This window comes from Polistes dominula, unplaced genomic scaffold (genome assembly GCF_049000335.1).
Source record: "Polistes dominula isolate Pdom_NZ unplaced genomic scaffold, Pdom_raw_medaka contig_73, whole genome shotgun sequence".
NCBI lineage: Eukaryota > Metazoa > Arthropoda > Insecta > Hymenoptera > Vespidae > Polistes > Polistes dominula.
Genome location: NW_028300951.1, coordinates 2,455,302 through 2,472,381, shown reverse-complemented (window position 1 = coordinate 2,472,381; position 17,080 = coordinate 2,455,302). Strand labels below are relative to the sequence as shown.

Below are 17,080 nucleotides of genomic sequence, written 5' to 3'. Positions count from 1 at the left end.
TAAAAAATTAGAATCTATTCAATATTAATTTTTATTAACGTATTAAAATATTAATTTATTTAATGGAACGTATAAATTAACATTATTCTAAAAATATAATTAAAGATTTTATATTAAAAAAATCTATTTGATCGATTGTCACTTTAGATTTACTTTGTAATAGAGTACAGTAACTAGCGCCATCTGTACAATCCGAAATGTTTTTAAAATGTTTGACGCGTTTTCTCTATCAATTTAAAATATTCCAATTATTACATATGTTTTTTTAATTAATAGTGATTTATAATAGTGATAAATATATAAGTGAAATATTTAAGTTATTAATGTTTATATTTTTAAGAAACAAAATCAAGAAATGAATACCAAACCTGTATTTTCTAAACCTGGTACGTATAAATGTTCAATACTTTTATTTATAGTCATATAAACTCTATTATTTAACTTTATAATATTATTTATAACAAAATATTTTATTACTATTATTTTTATTTATATGTTAATGCAGTTTAATAATGTTGACGTATTGTCGAATTTCATAACCTATCTTTTGTGTGTTTACTTTTCATATATTGTATTCTATTATTAAAATAATTGAATGATATTCGTTCGAATTGATAGTAAAGTATGATTTATATTTTTAGGAGCTTCAACATGGCAAGAAGACAGACCAGATATCGATGCACATTCATCAACGCAGTTTGTCTACAATGCTCATCATTCGCTTGCATTGGATATGCAACGCAAGCGATTACCTATATACAAAAATAGAGATCATATAATATATCTGCTTGAAAAATATCAAACTCTCGTCCTGGTAGGAGAAACTGGATGTGGCAAAAGTACACAGTTACCACAGGTAATTAAACATATAATAATTAGTTAATAAATTGTGCTTTTTATGCTTTCTTCCATATAGTTATCTCTTTTTAACACCATGTGTGTATGTGTTTAATAATTCTATTAAATTAATGTACCACTCGTGGTACACTTAAACCTATTTGTTTAATGTACTGAAAATTAAATGGTTTGAATGACAAGTCAGATAAAAAAGGACTTGGTATGGAACGTGTTAAATTATTTAGATATTTCTTTTTATTATTGTCTACACTAATAATGGTAAAAGAATTTGCAATCCAATAATGTATGACAATTGAGTGAAAAATATTTTCAAATGAATGTTTCAAAAGGACAAAAGAATACAAATAGAAATTATTGAGTATAATAATAGGTATAAGCAAATAATAGGTAAAAATCAATATTCTAAACAGTCATTTTGTATGTATATATATATATATATAATTATTTCAAAAGTAGTTCAAGAAAATGATTTCAAAGAAAAAGTACTACGACCAATTCACCTAAAACAATTATAGATATTATTTTTATTTTACGTAGAGACATATATAAATACATATATACAAATATTTTTGAATAAAACACTAACGTCAAAATTTCCCTCCGCATAATATTACCTTCGTTCAATAAAAAGGGTCAAAAGTATCCTTTACTTTAGTCCCCTTTTTATGACATATAAACGTACGTACAATTGTCTTGACTGATAATACGCAATAAAAAAGAAATTTATTCAAATGCGCATGTGCCTATCTAAGGCTCTTTATAATTCAGAATTTCAAGGTCTCGGTTGAATAAAAATTTGTTATTGTTTGACAACGATCGGACGATAAATGTATGAAATTTTAATTTATCGAATTTTCAAAGCAGAAAAACATAAGTATGAAAAAGATCCTTTTCAGATAGAAATAAAAGTAAAGAAAGATAAAGAAAAAGAAAGAGATAAAAATGGGGAGGTCATAGACAGGAAGGGTCGAAAGAGTGAATCGATTTGTTAGGAATATAAAAGTATCGAGGGGTTGAAAAGAAGCCATTTCTTTCGATTCTCTAACATATATATAATGGACGAGAGAGAAGCTACATCGAGAAAAACGTGCTCGTTAAAAGGAAATTATTTTGTTCAATATAAAACGAGAACAAATATATTTGTCAATTCTATTTTATCTCATCTTTTTTTTTTTTTTTTTTTTTTACATATTTAGGAAAAGAAGATTGATAAATTTTTAGTAAATTTTTCTTCACAATATTTTTTCTAATCTATTTATTTTTTTTTTGTTTCGACAGATAAATAGATAAATAGTTATAGTTAATTATTAGCATTTAAAAATCAATTAAAAAAAGAAAACAAATAAAATTTGGGAATTAAATGCCAGAAAATATTTAAAAATTGAATAAAGGAAGGGATGATATATTAATAGAAAACTATTATTAATATAATATAATATAATAAATTAATTAATTAAATTATTAATTAATATAATAAATATTACTATTTAATATAAAAACTATTTAAATTTACACAAACATATATTTTATAAAAAAAAAAAACAAATTTAGAAATAAAATGAAATCAATGAAATTACACTAAAAAATACATTAAATATATTCTACCATTTTTTTTTCTTAAGATATAAAGAAAAAGATAAGTAAACAAAAAAAAAGAAAAAAATATAAAAAAATGAAAGAAAAACTTTCTTGTAGACGATTGCTCGTCAATGATAAAATATTTGCGAGGGAGTGTGCGAAAATGATATGGGGGTATGGTGGAAGGGGTAGAAGAAGGGGAAAAAGTGTGGGTGTGGGAAAATGGTAGTAGTTGAGGAAGAGATCTATGCGTGACCACGTGCGATGCGACGACGCATGGACACGATCGTCATTGTAGGTTTAAGTTAGATTATTGAAGTTCGAACAACTCTGCGAGTGAGACTCTCAGTAAGCCTCGGCACGATCTACCGAATGGTTATAAACTTTTCTATCATCTGACAGCAACGAAACGTATCTCATTAGATCATCCTTATATTTGATCGGGAATCAATCAATACGCGATCAATTAGATTGTTTCCCCAATTATTTTCTTTATAATAAAATTATAAAATACTGTGTTCTACAAAGAAGCTATAATTTCTATATATTCAAAGGAAAGAAGATAAAAATTAAAACAAAACAAAAAAATAAAAAGAAGTTACAATTTATTGGTTTTGGCCACGTAAAAAATAACAAATAAAAGAAAAATATAAACATGGCCGTTCATTTTGACCTGGTGAACAAAATAGCTTTTGGGATTATTGCTATATCAGTGGTATATTTTATCGTAATGGATGTATTATTATATTCAAGAGTAAAAAATTATCGTATAAGAGCTATGACCAACGATACACCATATCAACCAACGATACCCTGTGATTTGAATCCTCTTTGCGCGGTAACGGTGAAAGGATTAACCCTGGATCATCCAAATCATTTTCTTCTAAGTCCGTTGGCCGCTTTGATGGATAAAATCTTAGGAATTAGCCAATATTGGAATTGGTTGACACCAAATATGATTAGTGGTTTTCATGTGTTGGTTGCTGTTTTGGCAGGTAAATGTGTATCGAGCGAATCCCTAACTCAAAGACGTCTAGGTGCGATACTATTTCAAGTGAGAACATAGCTAGACGATTTGGACGGCCACGTAGCGAGACAGAGAGCTAATATATCAGGTGAAAGATCGGACGTTGGTTCACCTGGTTATTTCGTAGACGGTTTTTGCGATGCACTTGGATGCGTTGCTTTGATAACCGGACTTTATTACTTTCTTATTCGCTCTCCACCCAGACGAGGAGGATATGATAAATTGCAAACTTTACCTTTGACCTCTGTCGTATTAGAAACGACACATTACACCCCATCGTCGTCATCTTCTTCTTCAAACATGTCAATAAGGAACATCGCACTTCCTAATGTCCTCCTCATAATCGGTCATCTGATCGTAGCCAGTGCTGCATGGAATCGTTACATTTGGCTTTACCAAGATCTTCTGGATCTGGACATCGAACCATTCTCCATCAATACAGAACTCCTACATCTAAGGCAAACCAACATACTCAGAAGTAACTCGTTTTGGTTTGTTGCTCTAGGATGGAAAATGTTAAACGTACATGCTGCCATGGATTATCTATTATTGGCTATATTTTTTAATCGTGTCTGGGAATATATCAAATTGTTCAGATGGTCGTCCTACGTTCTTATATTTTTATTAATATATTTAACGGAATTTCATTATCAATATGCTTATGATTATATACACATGGTACCCATGATTCTTGGTAGTTAAAAATCTTCTTTAATCGGCCTTAATAATCGATGAGATTATCTATTTATTTATCTTATCTCTCGATCCATTTTATTTTTTGCTGTTTCTTCTTGTCGTTTTTATTAACAAACTTATCTTTTGATAATTTGACGTTTCATTGATACATTTTTCTCGTTCATAGTATCATATAAGTATAGTATTTACATAACTGATATAAATAACATATATTTTAATAAGAAAGAATACAAATTGTATTTTAATTTTGTATGCACTTTTATATCAACATTCCATCATTACCCACATAACTTCAAATTCATGTGTATATATATATATATATATATATATATATATTGTTTATAGTATATAGGAAGTAAATAAGGATAGAATTATATTTCATATTATTACAACTCCTATAGATACTTTAATCTTATCTATATAACGCAATTTTTTTTATACTTTTGGCTTAGAAGCCACAACTCTAATAAAAAGATAAGATAGTGATAAAAAATATAGTGACAATAGTTACCAATGATCACTGTATTGTTATGATAGTCGAAATATTAAATACCGAGATTAAACAAATATTGATTACTTCAAAAAACAATTATCAATAAAATAAAAAATAATCATTCAATCTACTGTAAATGTTAACGTTTGTTAAAAAATGTTGCGATAATTTTTGGATTGATAGGAATGTTTTTTTTTTTTTTTTTAATCACTGAATTGACTCATCGACAATCGAATTTCAAACGAACAGCCATTTTGAACTTTTTCTACGATTTTTATTTTGATAATAATGAACGGGTTTTTTTTCAAATTTATTTCTCGGCTCTAATAAAAATAAATAAATGTAAAATATATTATTATTATTATTATTATTATTATTATTATTATTATTATTATTATTATTATTATTATACTGGCACTAGAAACTCGAAAGTTCATTGCCGTAAATACCAAATCCCGCCATTGTTCCCATCCCTGAGCGCGATCCTTCCATTCGCGGTCTTCGTATCCTATTTCTTTGAGGATTTGCGGTCTTCGTATCCTATTTCTTTCAGGATATAAAATATAATATGATAAAAATGTAAGTTGTATTTATATGTCAGGCATCGGTGAGTGACACTAGACTTTCCGTTTCGGCCACGTCCGTCACAAGTGACTGACACGTTCAACTATTTTTTCAATACAAAATAACGCTTGTGACCTGACGAGAATTTCCCTAAGAATTCGTGTGGCACTCAACGTGTTAAAAATTATAAAACGATGAGATATTAAACAAATTATTGATGGTGATAATTGGACACAATTTTAATTGTACGATTTGTAAATAATACTTAAATAATACTTTATAGGTTTATATTCACAGTTCAATGATGCCTTAAAAGTATATATATATAAATATTTTATAAATAATATATAATAAATAATAAATGTTTTATATAATATATATAATAATATGTTTTATATATAAATATATATAATTAAATAAGAAATTTTATAGTCGTTGTTATATTGAAATAACGTTTAAATAAAGAGATTAGTATTACGTAGAACCATAAGATAAAAAAGTCTTTTATAAACATAACAAAGGTTTTAAGTCAATACGAAGAGATAACGTTATGGCACAGATATAACGCTATTTTAATTCAATAAATACAAATTCACGTGTCTAATTGTTATTTTAACGTTATTACATACATTCAAATATTGTACCTACATATTTATAATATATTCATATATTTACATAATATAATATACATAGAAAAAAATTATACATAATTATACTTCATAATCGATTAAATTTGTTCTCTCTTGTTATAAAACCGTTTTCTTTTTTTTTTTTTATCGACTGTCCTTTTTGTCACTTCTAATCGCAACCATTTTCTGAATCATACGATCCGTTAGATAAGATTAACAATTTCGACGAACGAGAGAGAAGTACTGAATAATAGAAGATAATATATAATATATCTTTTTTTTTATATCAATTTATTTTTCTGTTTAATATTTCACAATGTTGAAAAAATACAAATGTTATTTCAAAAATAATATTATTACAAAACGTCGTAATAGTAAAATAACAAATTAATTATATATTTGTACTGTTAATTAAGTTACTTTGCATCTTTCAAGTTTTTGATTATACATTTATGATGTATAATTATTTCTCATTTTTTTTTTATTTTAATAAGAGAGATATAAATAATACATTTGTTGGAATATTTTAACATCATCAAAGTGACTAAATTTTTCTTCTATCGTTGTTTCAATTCTTTTGATAAGAGTATACATAAATAAACATTTGAAAGAAAAAAAGAAAAATAATAACCAAGTTTATTACAAATTTTATTTATGATAATAGTCGTCGTTATTATATAAACGTGAACGAATAACAAAATTTCTCACAAAAGAAGTTATGTGACTGTAACATGAACAACAAAAATAGGAGCAAACTTTGCAATATAAAAACACACAATGAGTTGTCGGCAAAGTTTCTGGATTGTTTTATTATCTTAAAAAAGAAAAAAAGGGGGAATGAAAAATTATATAACACATACATATACACACACACACATATATATATATATATATATATACACGTATGCAGAAAAATAAAGAAAAGTAAAGTTCAATAGTTTCCCTTTTGTTCTTATCGTCACACTTTATCAGAACTAGTTTTTGTAAAAATGTGTTACACTACCATTTTACGGTTATTAACGATTATTACTATTTTATTTTGTCTTTATGTTTTCTTCTTTTAATTGACAGTACCTTCTAGAAGCAGGATGGTGCGAAGATGGTAAAATAATAGGAATAACAGAACCCAGAAGAGTTGCTGCTACGTCATTGGCAAGTAGAGTTGCCGATGAACGTAATTGCATATTTGGTACCGAAGTTGGTTATTGCATACGTTTCGATGATTGTACCAATGAATCTACAAAGATCAAGGTATATACAAAATATGATTTATTATCGTTTGAAATAATGATTAATTTCCGGTTGTGTATGTTTTTTTTTTTTATCAGATTATTTTTTCACACGAGAAAATATTATGGTGGAGGTATATATATATAAAATGTAATAATTAATGATAACGTGATAATACATCGTTTCATGTTCGTGTATAATTAATTATATTGACATATGTTTTGTAATAAATATTTTAACATTTAGTATTATTTTATTTGCAGTATATGACGGAAGGAATATTATTACGTGAATTAATGAGCGATCCATTGTTGACGACATATGCAATTATCGTATTAGATGAAGTACATGAAAGAACCTTAATGACGGATATCATTATGGGTCTCTTGAAGAAAATTATTCGAGTAAATGAAACCATTATTATTTTATCTATGTTTGTTGGATATTTTTTTTTTTATATATAATAAAATATTAATGAGTAATATTACATTAAACACTTTAATGGCCGCACGTGTACGCAGTCGCCATAGGCCGGTAATATTTTTCAAAAATTAATTTAAAAAAAACTTTATTGTCATTCACGAAAAAAATTAACATAAAACAGAAAACAACAATTTAACAATCAATTTAATTTGATATAATTTTAAATATATAAAAAGTTATAAATAAATAACAGTTATTCCGGCTACCACACACACATGTTGTATGAGCGGCCATTAAAGTATTAATATACAAATTGTATTAATATATTTGATTTTATGACAGAAACGTAAAAGTTTGAAAGTCGTAGTCTCCTCCGCAACGGTCGATGCGGAACAACTACGTGATTTTTTTAATTTGAATACAACAAAGGATTCTTCAAAGGATACAGCAGTAATTATGAGCGTTGAGGGTAGATTATATCCAGTAGACATTTTCTATGTCAGAGGTATAAAACTAATTTAATGCATATCATTAATCCCACACTTAAAATTGTTGTTACGTAATGTTTCAACATTTTTTAGAACCAGTTCCGAATTACGTTACTAGTGTTGTGGACACAGCTTTAAAGATTCACGAAATAGAGGAACCTGGTGACATTTTAGCATTTCTCACAGGACTCGACGAAGTAGATCAAGCAGTTTCTCTTTTATCGGAACATGCTAAACTTATAAAGGATGGAAAACGTAAATAGAAGATATTTTATTTCATCTCATAATTATTAAAATGGTCTCGAGTCATTTATCATATTATCTTTTGATATTTTTAACTTTTACGTTTTCTTATTTTTCTATTACCCTTTTTTATAGTAAAATTACAACCACTGGCGATGTATGGATCTTTACCGAATAATGAACAACTCAAGGTATTTTGGAGAGCTGCCAAAGATACGCGAAAAGTTATAGTTGCAACAAATATCGCTGAAACTTCAATTACTATTCCGAACGTCGTTTACGGTAGAGAATCGCAGTACGCTTTTATGATACTTTTAGTTTCTCAAATGTTAACATTAACATTTAACGTCAATTATTTAACTTAACGGTATTACAGTGATCGATTGTGGCTTTGTTAAGATGCCCTGGTTTGAGCCAGAAACACAAACTAATAGTCTTACCATTGTACCGGTATCTAAAGCTTCGGCTGATCAAAGGGCCGGACGTGCAGCTAGAGTTCAAAGTGGAAAAACTTTTAGGTAATAAGCTCGATACCAAATTTTTAATTATTATTATTATTATATATATAATTTGTTTAGATTATATACAGAAGAAGCATATAAAGAATTACCAGAAGCAACGCCACCAGAAATGCAAAGATCGGATTTAGCACCAGCCATCTTGCAATTAAAAGCATTAGGAATTGATAATGTACTTCGATTCAATTTTCCATCAGCTCCACCCAGTAAAAATCTTATAGCAGGCATGGAATTACTTTATGCATTAGGTGCTATAGATAATGACGGAGAATTGACGACACCTTTAGGCATGACAATGGCGGAAATGCCATTAGAGCCTACCTTTGGAAAATGTCTTATTGTTTCCGGTAATAAATTTTGAATGAGTTTTTTTTCTTTCTTTTCTTCGAGCTAATCGTTTGGAATATAAAATTTATCGTAATATGATTTTATCAGTTTATGTTTTATGTTTTAATAGGACAAATGGGTTGTTCCGAAGAAATGGCCACGATAATAGCGATGCTTCAAGTACAAAATGTTTTTATTCGTCCTGGGGGTGGTCAAGCCATTGCAAAAGCAAGAGTAGCTCATCGTAAATTTGAAGTTGAAGAAGGTGATCTGTTAACATTATTAAATGTTTATACAGCTTATGAGACAAATAAAACGCCGAGTTGGTGTCAAAAGAATTTTCTTAATAACAAAGCTTTACGAAGGGCTTCGGAAATTCGTGGACAAATTTGTCGAATGTTAAAAAGATTGGATATTCCTTTAATATCTTGCAATGGTATAACAATAGTTCCATTTTAATAATCAATTGTGATCGTTCAATTAGAAATGATTTTTATATTAAATGTCGTTTATTATCGTAGGAAACGTAGAACAGATCTTGAAATGTATAACAACAGGATTATTTCCGAAAGCTGCCTATTTACATTATACTGGAGTATACAAAACTATCAGAGGGAATAAAGATTTATATATCCATTCAAATAGTTGTCTATATACTATTCAACAACCACAATGGTTTGTAATGTCCAGTATACTTTTATAGGATCATTTATAATACGTTTTTATATCTTTTTTATTATTATTTCAGGATACTTTATTGCGAAATAGTACAAACTAATAAAACTTATATGAAAGATTTAACTGTAATACAATCGGAATGGTTATTGGAATTGGCGCCACATTTTTACGAAAGAACTTCGATCGATCCAGTTTAATAAAAGAAATATCATTTCATTTGGAATATAAATATTAAAAAAAAAAATAATAATAAATAAAATAAAAAGATTATGTTACATATTTATTTGTTTCCATATAAAAAAAAAAAAAAAGAAATAAAAATTCATTTGACTAATATTAAATTTGCAATTTTTCATAACTGCGCATGCGCATTAAGCGCTGATCATTTTGAGAACACCAATGCCATTGAATCAACGGTTTAATTGCAATGCAGGTTATATTATTCTCGTTCCTGTTTGTATTGTGAAGGTAATAAATAATACGCAATCACGTTTTATAATTTGCTGAGAGAAATAATTCTTATAGCTTGTTATTTATACATATATTATTTAAATTTTTATGTGTACTTTACGTTATTAATAATAAATATGTAACTTCAATATAAATTAACCAAATTTGTTTTCCGAACAAAGCATGTTTATAATTCAAATGATACAATAACCTCAACACACATAGCGTCTATATTTCAAAAGTTTGTTTTTATAAAATATGGCAAATATAATCGATTCTCTTAAAAAACTTAGCATGGAGAACGGTACAGCGAAGCAGAACAACATGTCTACGAAGAAGAAAAACGAATTGATATTATCGGTAGAAGAGGCGGTGTCTTTGCAAAAAAATTATGTTTTAGCGGTTTGTGGAACTCAAAGGTGAACATTTTATATTTTTGTTTATTATTTTACACTAATAATATTTAAACCTTTACAAAACATAATCTATACATAAATCATCAATTTATTTGAAAATACACAAATAATTGTAATATCAAATAAATGATAAAATCGATTGAAGTTCGATTTGTCGATTTAAACCACATTGTCTTCATTACCGGTATTTTATATTTATGTATATATAAAATAAGTTTAAACAATGGATGATTATTTATATGTATAGAAATTGATGTAATATTTATATAATTTGAATTAATAGTAATTTATTATCTTTTTTTTTTTTTTTTAGTGAACCAGAATTCAGAATTGGCACTGCCTTATCCGATCATTCGTGTGTCATATATACAGTCGGAGAAACTTTAAGTAGGACTATCACGTTAACTCATAATAAAGCTACTATAGTTGGAATCAAATTCAGTCCTATCTCTAAAAATGTTATATATATGGCAACTAATAATGGAGTAATTACTGCATATGATTTACGTGCTAAAGGAAAAGCAGTTGCAGAATTTAAAGGTTCATTTTATCAAATATTTAAAACTTTTAAAAAAAAATCATCTTTTCTTAATGAATTTTTTGGAATGTTTTACACTACCAATTCTAATTTAGATTTATTCTTTTACATTGCTTTTTTTTTAGATACTTCAGAAGATGGAAAAATAAAACCATTAGCTAGTTTTGATATAAGTTGTGATGAAAGATTAATCGCTGGTGGAACTGAACATATCGGTGGAGATGCGTTTATTTTATTTTGGGATATTAGGCATAGTAATTCTAAAGTAGAATCTAAGGGTAATAATCTTCTTGGTGGTTATTGGCAGTCACATATGGACGAGGTGACTCGTTTATCATTTCATCCTGATAAACGAGATATATTGGCATCCGGTAGTGTAGATGGTCTTATCAATATTTTTGATCTGACACAACCTACGGAAGATTTGGCATTAAGATATTCATTAAATACCGAGTCATCTGTAGTAAGTTTTCATATGACAATTGTTAATAATATAATAATGTAAGATTAATTAATTATCTTTTATTAAATGTATTTTTAAAATGAAAGGATGGATTAGGCTGGATGAATAATGACAACCTGTGGTGTACAACGTTCACATCATCGTTACAATTATGGGATTATGAAGGAGTTACTCCATATAAAATGTTCAAACGTAGCTGTTTAGCAATTACACAAGTATGTTTTATAGTTGTATCATTTTTTTTAAGTATTACTTTTTTCCTACAAAATTTTCATTTCAATATTTTATACATATGTATATATATACAAAGAAAAAAATTGTATAATAGAAATTATGATATATTATTTCAGTTAATTAAATATTAGGTAAGTTATATAAAATAAAATTAAAACGCGAGTCACAGTTTAAATATAAATATTTATTGGTAATCTGTGTTATTAGGGCATTTCGAAATTTTACAGCAGAAATTGGTAAAAATTTATGACCTATAGTTTTGATGACGAGCACACCAATATATGCAATATATTTTAATGCACATATACATGCTGCTGTCAATATTTTGAGAAATTCATGGATGGGGAAATCCAGAAGACTTGTATATATCTAAATGCATAATTGCGCATTTTTCGTTATGTATATTAACAATAACACAATGGTTTCAATTGCTTTTATTAATTGTGCTTTCAGGACGATGAACCAGATAATTGCTACATAGTTAAGTTTCATCCTTCGAATGCGCTTGGACAGCCATTCCTGTTAGCAGGTTCAGATAATGTTAAAGGGTAAATAATGAATAATAAATTGACCCTAGTAGCACAAAATATTGAAAAATATTGAATACATGCGTATTTAATATACATGTACACATGTATTCAATATTTTTTCAATATTTTGTGCTATATCTAAATAAATAAATAAATGTAATAATACAATCGTTATATTTGTTTTATAGCAAAAACTTGAGATGTCTAAGTATCGCAAATGATCAACTAGAAATCTGTTATAATCTGGTCGGAAATAAACAATATGTAAGAGATAGTTGGTTACATGAAAAGGTACGCTTATACAATAATCAAAAAAAAAGATCTTATATTGTGTGCCAAGGTGTTTCGTTATGGCATTTAATATATTAATTATATAAAAGTAAAAACAAACAAACAAACAAATTTGAAATAATCTATTAATTGTGATATCGTAGAGTAACTCTTTAATAACCGTCGGAGAAGGTGGTATAGTAAATATTTGGAGACAATCAGAGTCCAATGGCGTTCAAAATAATACAAGCCAGAAATTATTAACCAAAATTGGCAGTGGAAAAAGTCGGGAACGTCAGCATAGAAGCAAACCATATTAATTGTAAGCATTAATGAAATAAATATAAGATTCAAATTCTATTCAAATAAAAAACACTATTTTGTAAGTAAAAAAAAAAAAAATATATATAATAAAAAGAAAAAGAATAATCGCTTCATATATATATATATAAAAAATTCAGACGTAATGTATATTTTCTTTCACGTTCTTTATTACAATAACAGTTGTATGTACATTTATAATAAATAGGTTCTTATTTTTTTTATACGGCTAAATATTTAACGACGATTCATATAACGTTCAAAAAATTCAGCACGTTTGCATGTCAATGTTTTTAAGGAATGTAAATTGTATACCACAATGCATTTTTGTATATATATATATATATATATGTGTATATATATATATATATATATATACATATATGTATGAAATTAAACAAGGAAGAAAAGAGCTATTGTTAATTCTTTTCTACTCTTATCGAGTTTAAAATATTCAACTTAAAAAAAGAAGATATACTTAATATGTTTAATAGAAATAGAAATATATATATATATATTCAATTGAATAATAAAATCAATGAATTTGTTCTCATCGAACCTCAGTATTTAGAAAATATATACGATGGGAGAACTGCTAAAGAAAGATGCGCAGTTTAAAAATATACTACTGGGAGTGGAAAAAATTGTAATTGCAACTATTACATGCTTCAAAGATATAGGATGAAAGACAGACAGAGAGAGAGAGAGAGAGAGAGAGAGAAAGATAAAGAAAGAATGAAATTTAAAAAAGAAAAAAAATATTTTACGGGTAATACGCGTCGTTTTGTTTTTTTTTTGTTTTTGTTTTTTTACAATAAAGCGACTCTGTGATACAACTCAGCTATGGCAAGAGGTAATAAGTAATAATAGTATAATAATAAATGCATTTTCAAGTATAAAAAAAAGTGTCAATTAAATAGAAAAATTATGTGAATAAAAAATATTATCTAAATAATAAAAAATACGACTTTATATATATATATATATATATAGTATAATGTACGTGCGATTATGATATTATTATTATTATTATTATTATTATTATTATTAATAATATTATTATTTAACAGAGTAATCATTACTTGAGGTTTCGTTATCGCTATGTAAGAAAGTAGCGACCACGAATCAGTAAACTTCATCTTTTGTATGTTTTCTTTAACATACAAAAGTTCATAGTCGTGTTCATCATCATCATCATCATCATATATATATATGAATATTTGTTTTACGATTGAAACAGTCTGGTAAAAAAGAGCGTACACCGTGCATTATTTTATCACGATAGATACAATTATCGCATAATAATTAATACTTCATCATCTTTCAGTCGAACTTCTGAAATGCTGACAAAGTTCTGTGTCTCTGAGCGAAAAATTCAATAATATATTATAACAATTAATATATTTAATAATAGTGTATATAAACAACCGAGTGTGTCGCGCACGATTCGTAATTTTTATTTGTTATTTTTTTATTTTTATTTTTATTTGTTTTCTCCTTCTTTTCAAGTTTATACTCAAGTCTCTAAAAAGATTTTTTTTTTTTTTTTTTTTTTTTATAATACTAGATTATCGAATGAGCGCATATAATAAAACAAACGTACGCCCTTAGATACATATTACAATGTTACGATAACGTTCCAAATATGATCGCAGTAGCGAGTATCACAATGATAACAGTAGATATAGTTTTTAAAGTGAAATAGTATATATAGGTACAGAGTAAACGTACAAAAATACTTCCCATGAGCAATAGGGACGTAAAGATTCGCTAAAACATGGAAAACCCCACGTTTATTATTATTAATATTATTAATATTATTATTATTATTACTTTTATTATTATTTTTTATTATTCCTATTATGATTATTATTAATATTATTATTATTATTATTATTATATATATATGTTCTCTCTGTTTTAAAGTTGTAACGTCATATGACATCAAAATTGAAATGTCATAAAACGCACATAGGCCGCCACACTACTCTAGCTGTTAACAACAATTTGATTTCTTCGTATTACACCTTTAAGATGATGACCGACTTCTTCAACTTAGAATCATACATCATTACATTCCAGCTCTTTATTAATCTCTCTCTCTCTCTCTCTCTCTTACTCTTCTTTTCTTATTTAACTTATTTATTTAATCGGAAAATCTAAACTACTATGATACTCGTTAACAAAATAATTTACCAAACGATGCGAGAATTTTTTGAAATGCTAGTTCTTTTTTATTTTTTTTTATTTTCTTTGAGAATATTTGCATTTATTCCAATATTAATATATTCTTCTTTCTACATGTGTGTAGATATTTTGAATACAATAGACAAAATGTGTGAAGTCGAACATTCATCTGTAAAGGTCTCTTTCTACTAATAGCTAAAAATACGATATATATATAGATATATATATATATCGTCATATATGCTCTTTCGACATATTTTTTATTTAAATAATAGACTGGTATGATTTGTATGTTTGTTTGTTATTTTTTTTTCTTTTCTTTTTCATTTTCATTTTCTCACAATTTAAATCTCTCTTATATAGAATACTTTTTTTTTGTTTTTTCTTTTTAAACGATTGTAAAGGGAACAGACCCCTCAAACCCGTAAAAGGGATAGTAATAAAGACTATATATAGAATACTTTTTAATAACTATTGTCATCACGATTGATTGAGACGAAGTGGTAGTAGTAATATTACTTATATATGTTTCTCTTTATTTAATTAATATAATTAATTAGATTTAATGTCACTCTTTGCACTTCATCATGGTGAACTCTTTTCATCATGATGCTTTTATTAATCATTCGATCATATTGCACGCTATATAACATTCATTTGTATTAGGCAAATTTGCGACGCAGAGTTTACAAGCATGATTCTTTAATATTTTTATTTCCTAATTTATACAAAATAATAATAAAAGATAATTCTTTTATCTCCTTTTTTTTTTTTTTTAAATATTCAAATGAAGATAATAACAATAATAATAATACTCAAACATTTCTTTGCTTCTTTTTTTTTTTTTTAATGTTTCTTCTGTATATCCTGTTAGAGAAATAAAATTAGAAAATTAATATAAAAAAAAAAATTACTAATAATATATAAATTATTATATATATATATATATATCCAGAAACAATAAACATTATCATTTCTAATACAATATAAATTTGTTCATATTTTTGTTTCATTAAGAAACACAGTAATCAATTAGATATTGCAATATATCTATAATCAGTTTAATTTACAATTCATTCTCAAGTTATACATGTTTACAATAAATAAATTTTTTTTTTTTTTTCAAGAAGAAGAAGAAGCAAGAAATTTATATCTATATATATAATCATTTTTCAAAGCGTGCATTATGATCGCACATTGCATAATACTTCTATCGAAAAATGCATTTATTTTATTCTCTTTTCCCATCATCACAATTAACGATACGAATTCTTCCTTCTTTTTTTTTTTCCTTATGTATGTTGAGAGATATATAGAAAATAATAATAGAAATAAAAATTAATTAATCGGAGCAGTCAAAAAATGTTTCTATATCACTCGTCTTCTCTCTTTATGCAATGTAATAAATAATAATAATTAAAAAAAAAAAAAAAAAAAAAATGATCAATATAAGATAATTGATAGATGAAAAATAATGCGGATATAACAATAAATGGCAGTGAATAATCTCGAAACAAAATTTCAATCACAAATAGTCTTACTTAAGTATGTATATATGTGTAAATGTGTATGTATGTATGTATATGTGTACGTACTTGAGAAATAGCATTGATTTTTATCAAAATGGAGGCGATCTATACAATTAAAAAGAAAAAAGAAGAAATAAAATGAAATATCTATTAAGAAAACTCGACGACTTCAATCAACGAACAACTTGGCACACGAAAAAACAATGATTAATTAATTAAACAATTAATTAATTATTGTTATATAACAGTAGGTATATATTTTACCCGTCTCATGTATTTTTGTTTAGCACGTATTAAAATACTTTGAAAATTTCTAGTATAAGAATAGCTACCCCAGATGAGCGAGTTGTTTATTATGTACTCTCGTATTTTATAATAGATAACTACATG

The 17,080-nt window shown here is 26.6% G+C and overlaps 3 protein-coding genes across 5 annotated transcripts; all 3 read left to right on the top strand.

The window, feature by feature from the left end:
• The first annotated feature begins 33 nt into the window (after positions 1 to 33).
• On the top strand, positions 34 to 10,073 carry LOC107063896 (putative ATP-dependent RNA helicase DHX35). Of its 2 annotated transcripts, XM_015316045.2 has the most exons (12): positions 34 to 386; positions 642 to 856; positions 6,917 to 7,096; positions 7,339 to 7,479; positions 7,841 to 8,003; positions 8,080 to 8,241; positions 8,365 to 8,511; positions 8,606 to 8,747; positions 8,808 to 9,094; positions 9,205 to 9,510; positions 9,596 to 9,749; positions 9,823 to 10,073. In XM_015316045.2, the coding sequence occupies exons 1-12, from the start codon at positions 356 to 358 to the stop codon at positions 9,947 to 9,949; spliced, it is 2,055 nt and encodes a 684-aa protein (XP_015171531.2). In that variant the 5' UTR covers positions 34 to 355; the 3' UTR covers positions 9,950 to 10,073. The 2 variants fall into 2 exon arrangements, with proteins under 2 accessions (XP_015171531.2, XP_089028218.1); XM_089172092.1 differs by lacking the exon at positions 34 to 386 and having other exon boundaries at positions 690 to 856; positions 6,927 to 7,096.
• On the top strand, positions 2,502 to 6,577 carry LOC107063897 (Ceramide phosphoethanolamine synthase). Its single transcript, XM_015316046.2, is given in 1 exon segment — positions 2,502 to 6,577. A coding segment is annotated over 1 exon segment (1,074 nt). The 5' UTR covers positions 2,502 to 3,091; the 3' UTR covers positions 4,166 to 6,577.
• An 8-nt stretch (positions 10,074 to 10,081) lies between the features above and the next one.
• Positions 10,082 to 16,601, top strand: LOC107063895 (WD repeat-containing protein 89). 2 transcript variants are annotated; one of them, XM_015316044.2, is made up of 8 exons: positions 10,082 to 10,220; positions 10,496 to 10,621; positions 10,932 to 11,158; positions 11,282 to 11,619; positions 11,706 to 11,834; positions 12,307 to 12,401; positions 12,572 to 12,674; positions 12,818 to 16,601. In XM_015316044.2, exons 2-8 carry the CDS (start codon positions 10,497 to 10,499, stop codon positions 12,971 to 12,973), a joined length of 1,173 nt encoding a protein of 390 aa, XP_015171530.1. In that variant the 5' UTR covers positions 10,082 to 10,220; position 10,496; the 3' UTR covers positions 12,974 to 16,601. The 2 variants fall into 2 exon arrangements, with proteins under 2 accessions (XP_015171530.1, XP_015171529.1); XM_015316043.2 differs by lacking the exon at positions 10,082 to 10,220 and having other exon boundaries at positions 10,227 to 10,621.
• Positions 16,602 to 17,080: the final 479 nt, after the last annotated feature.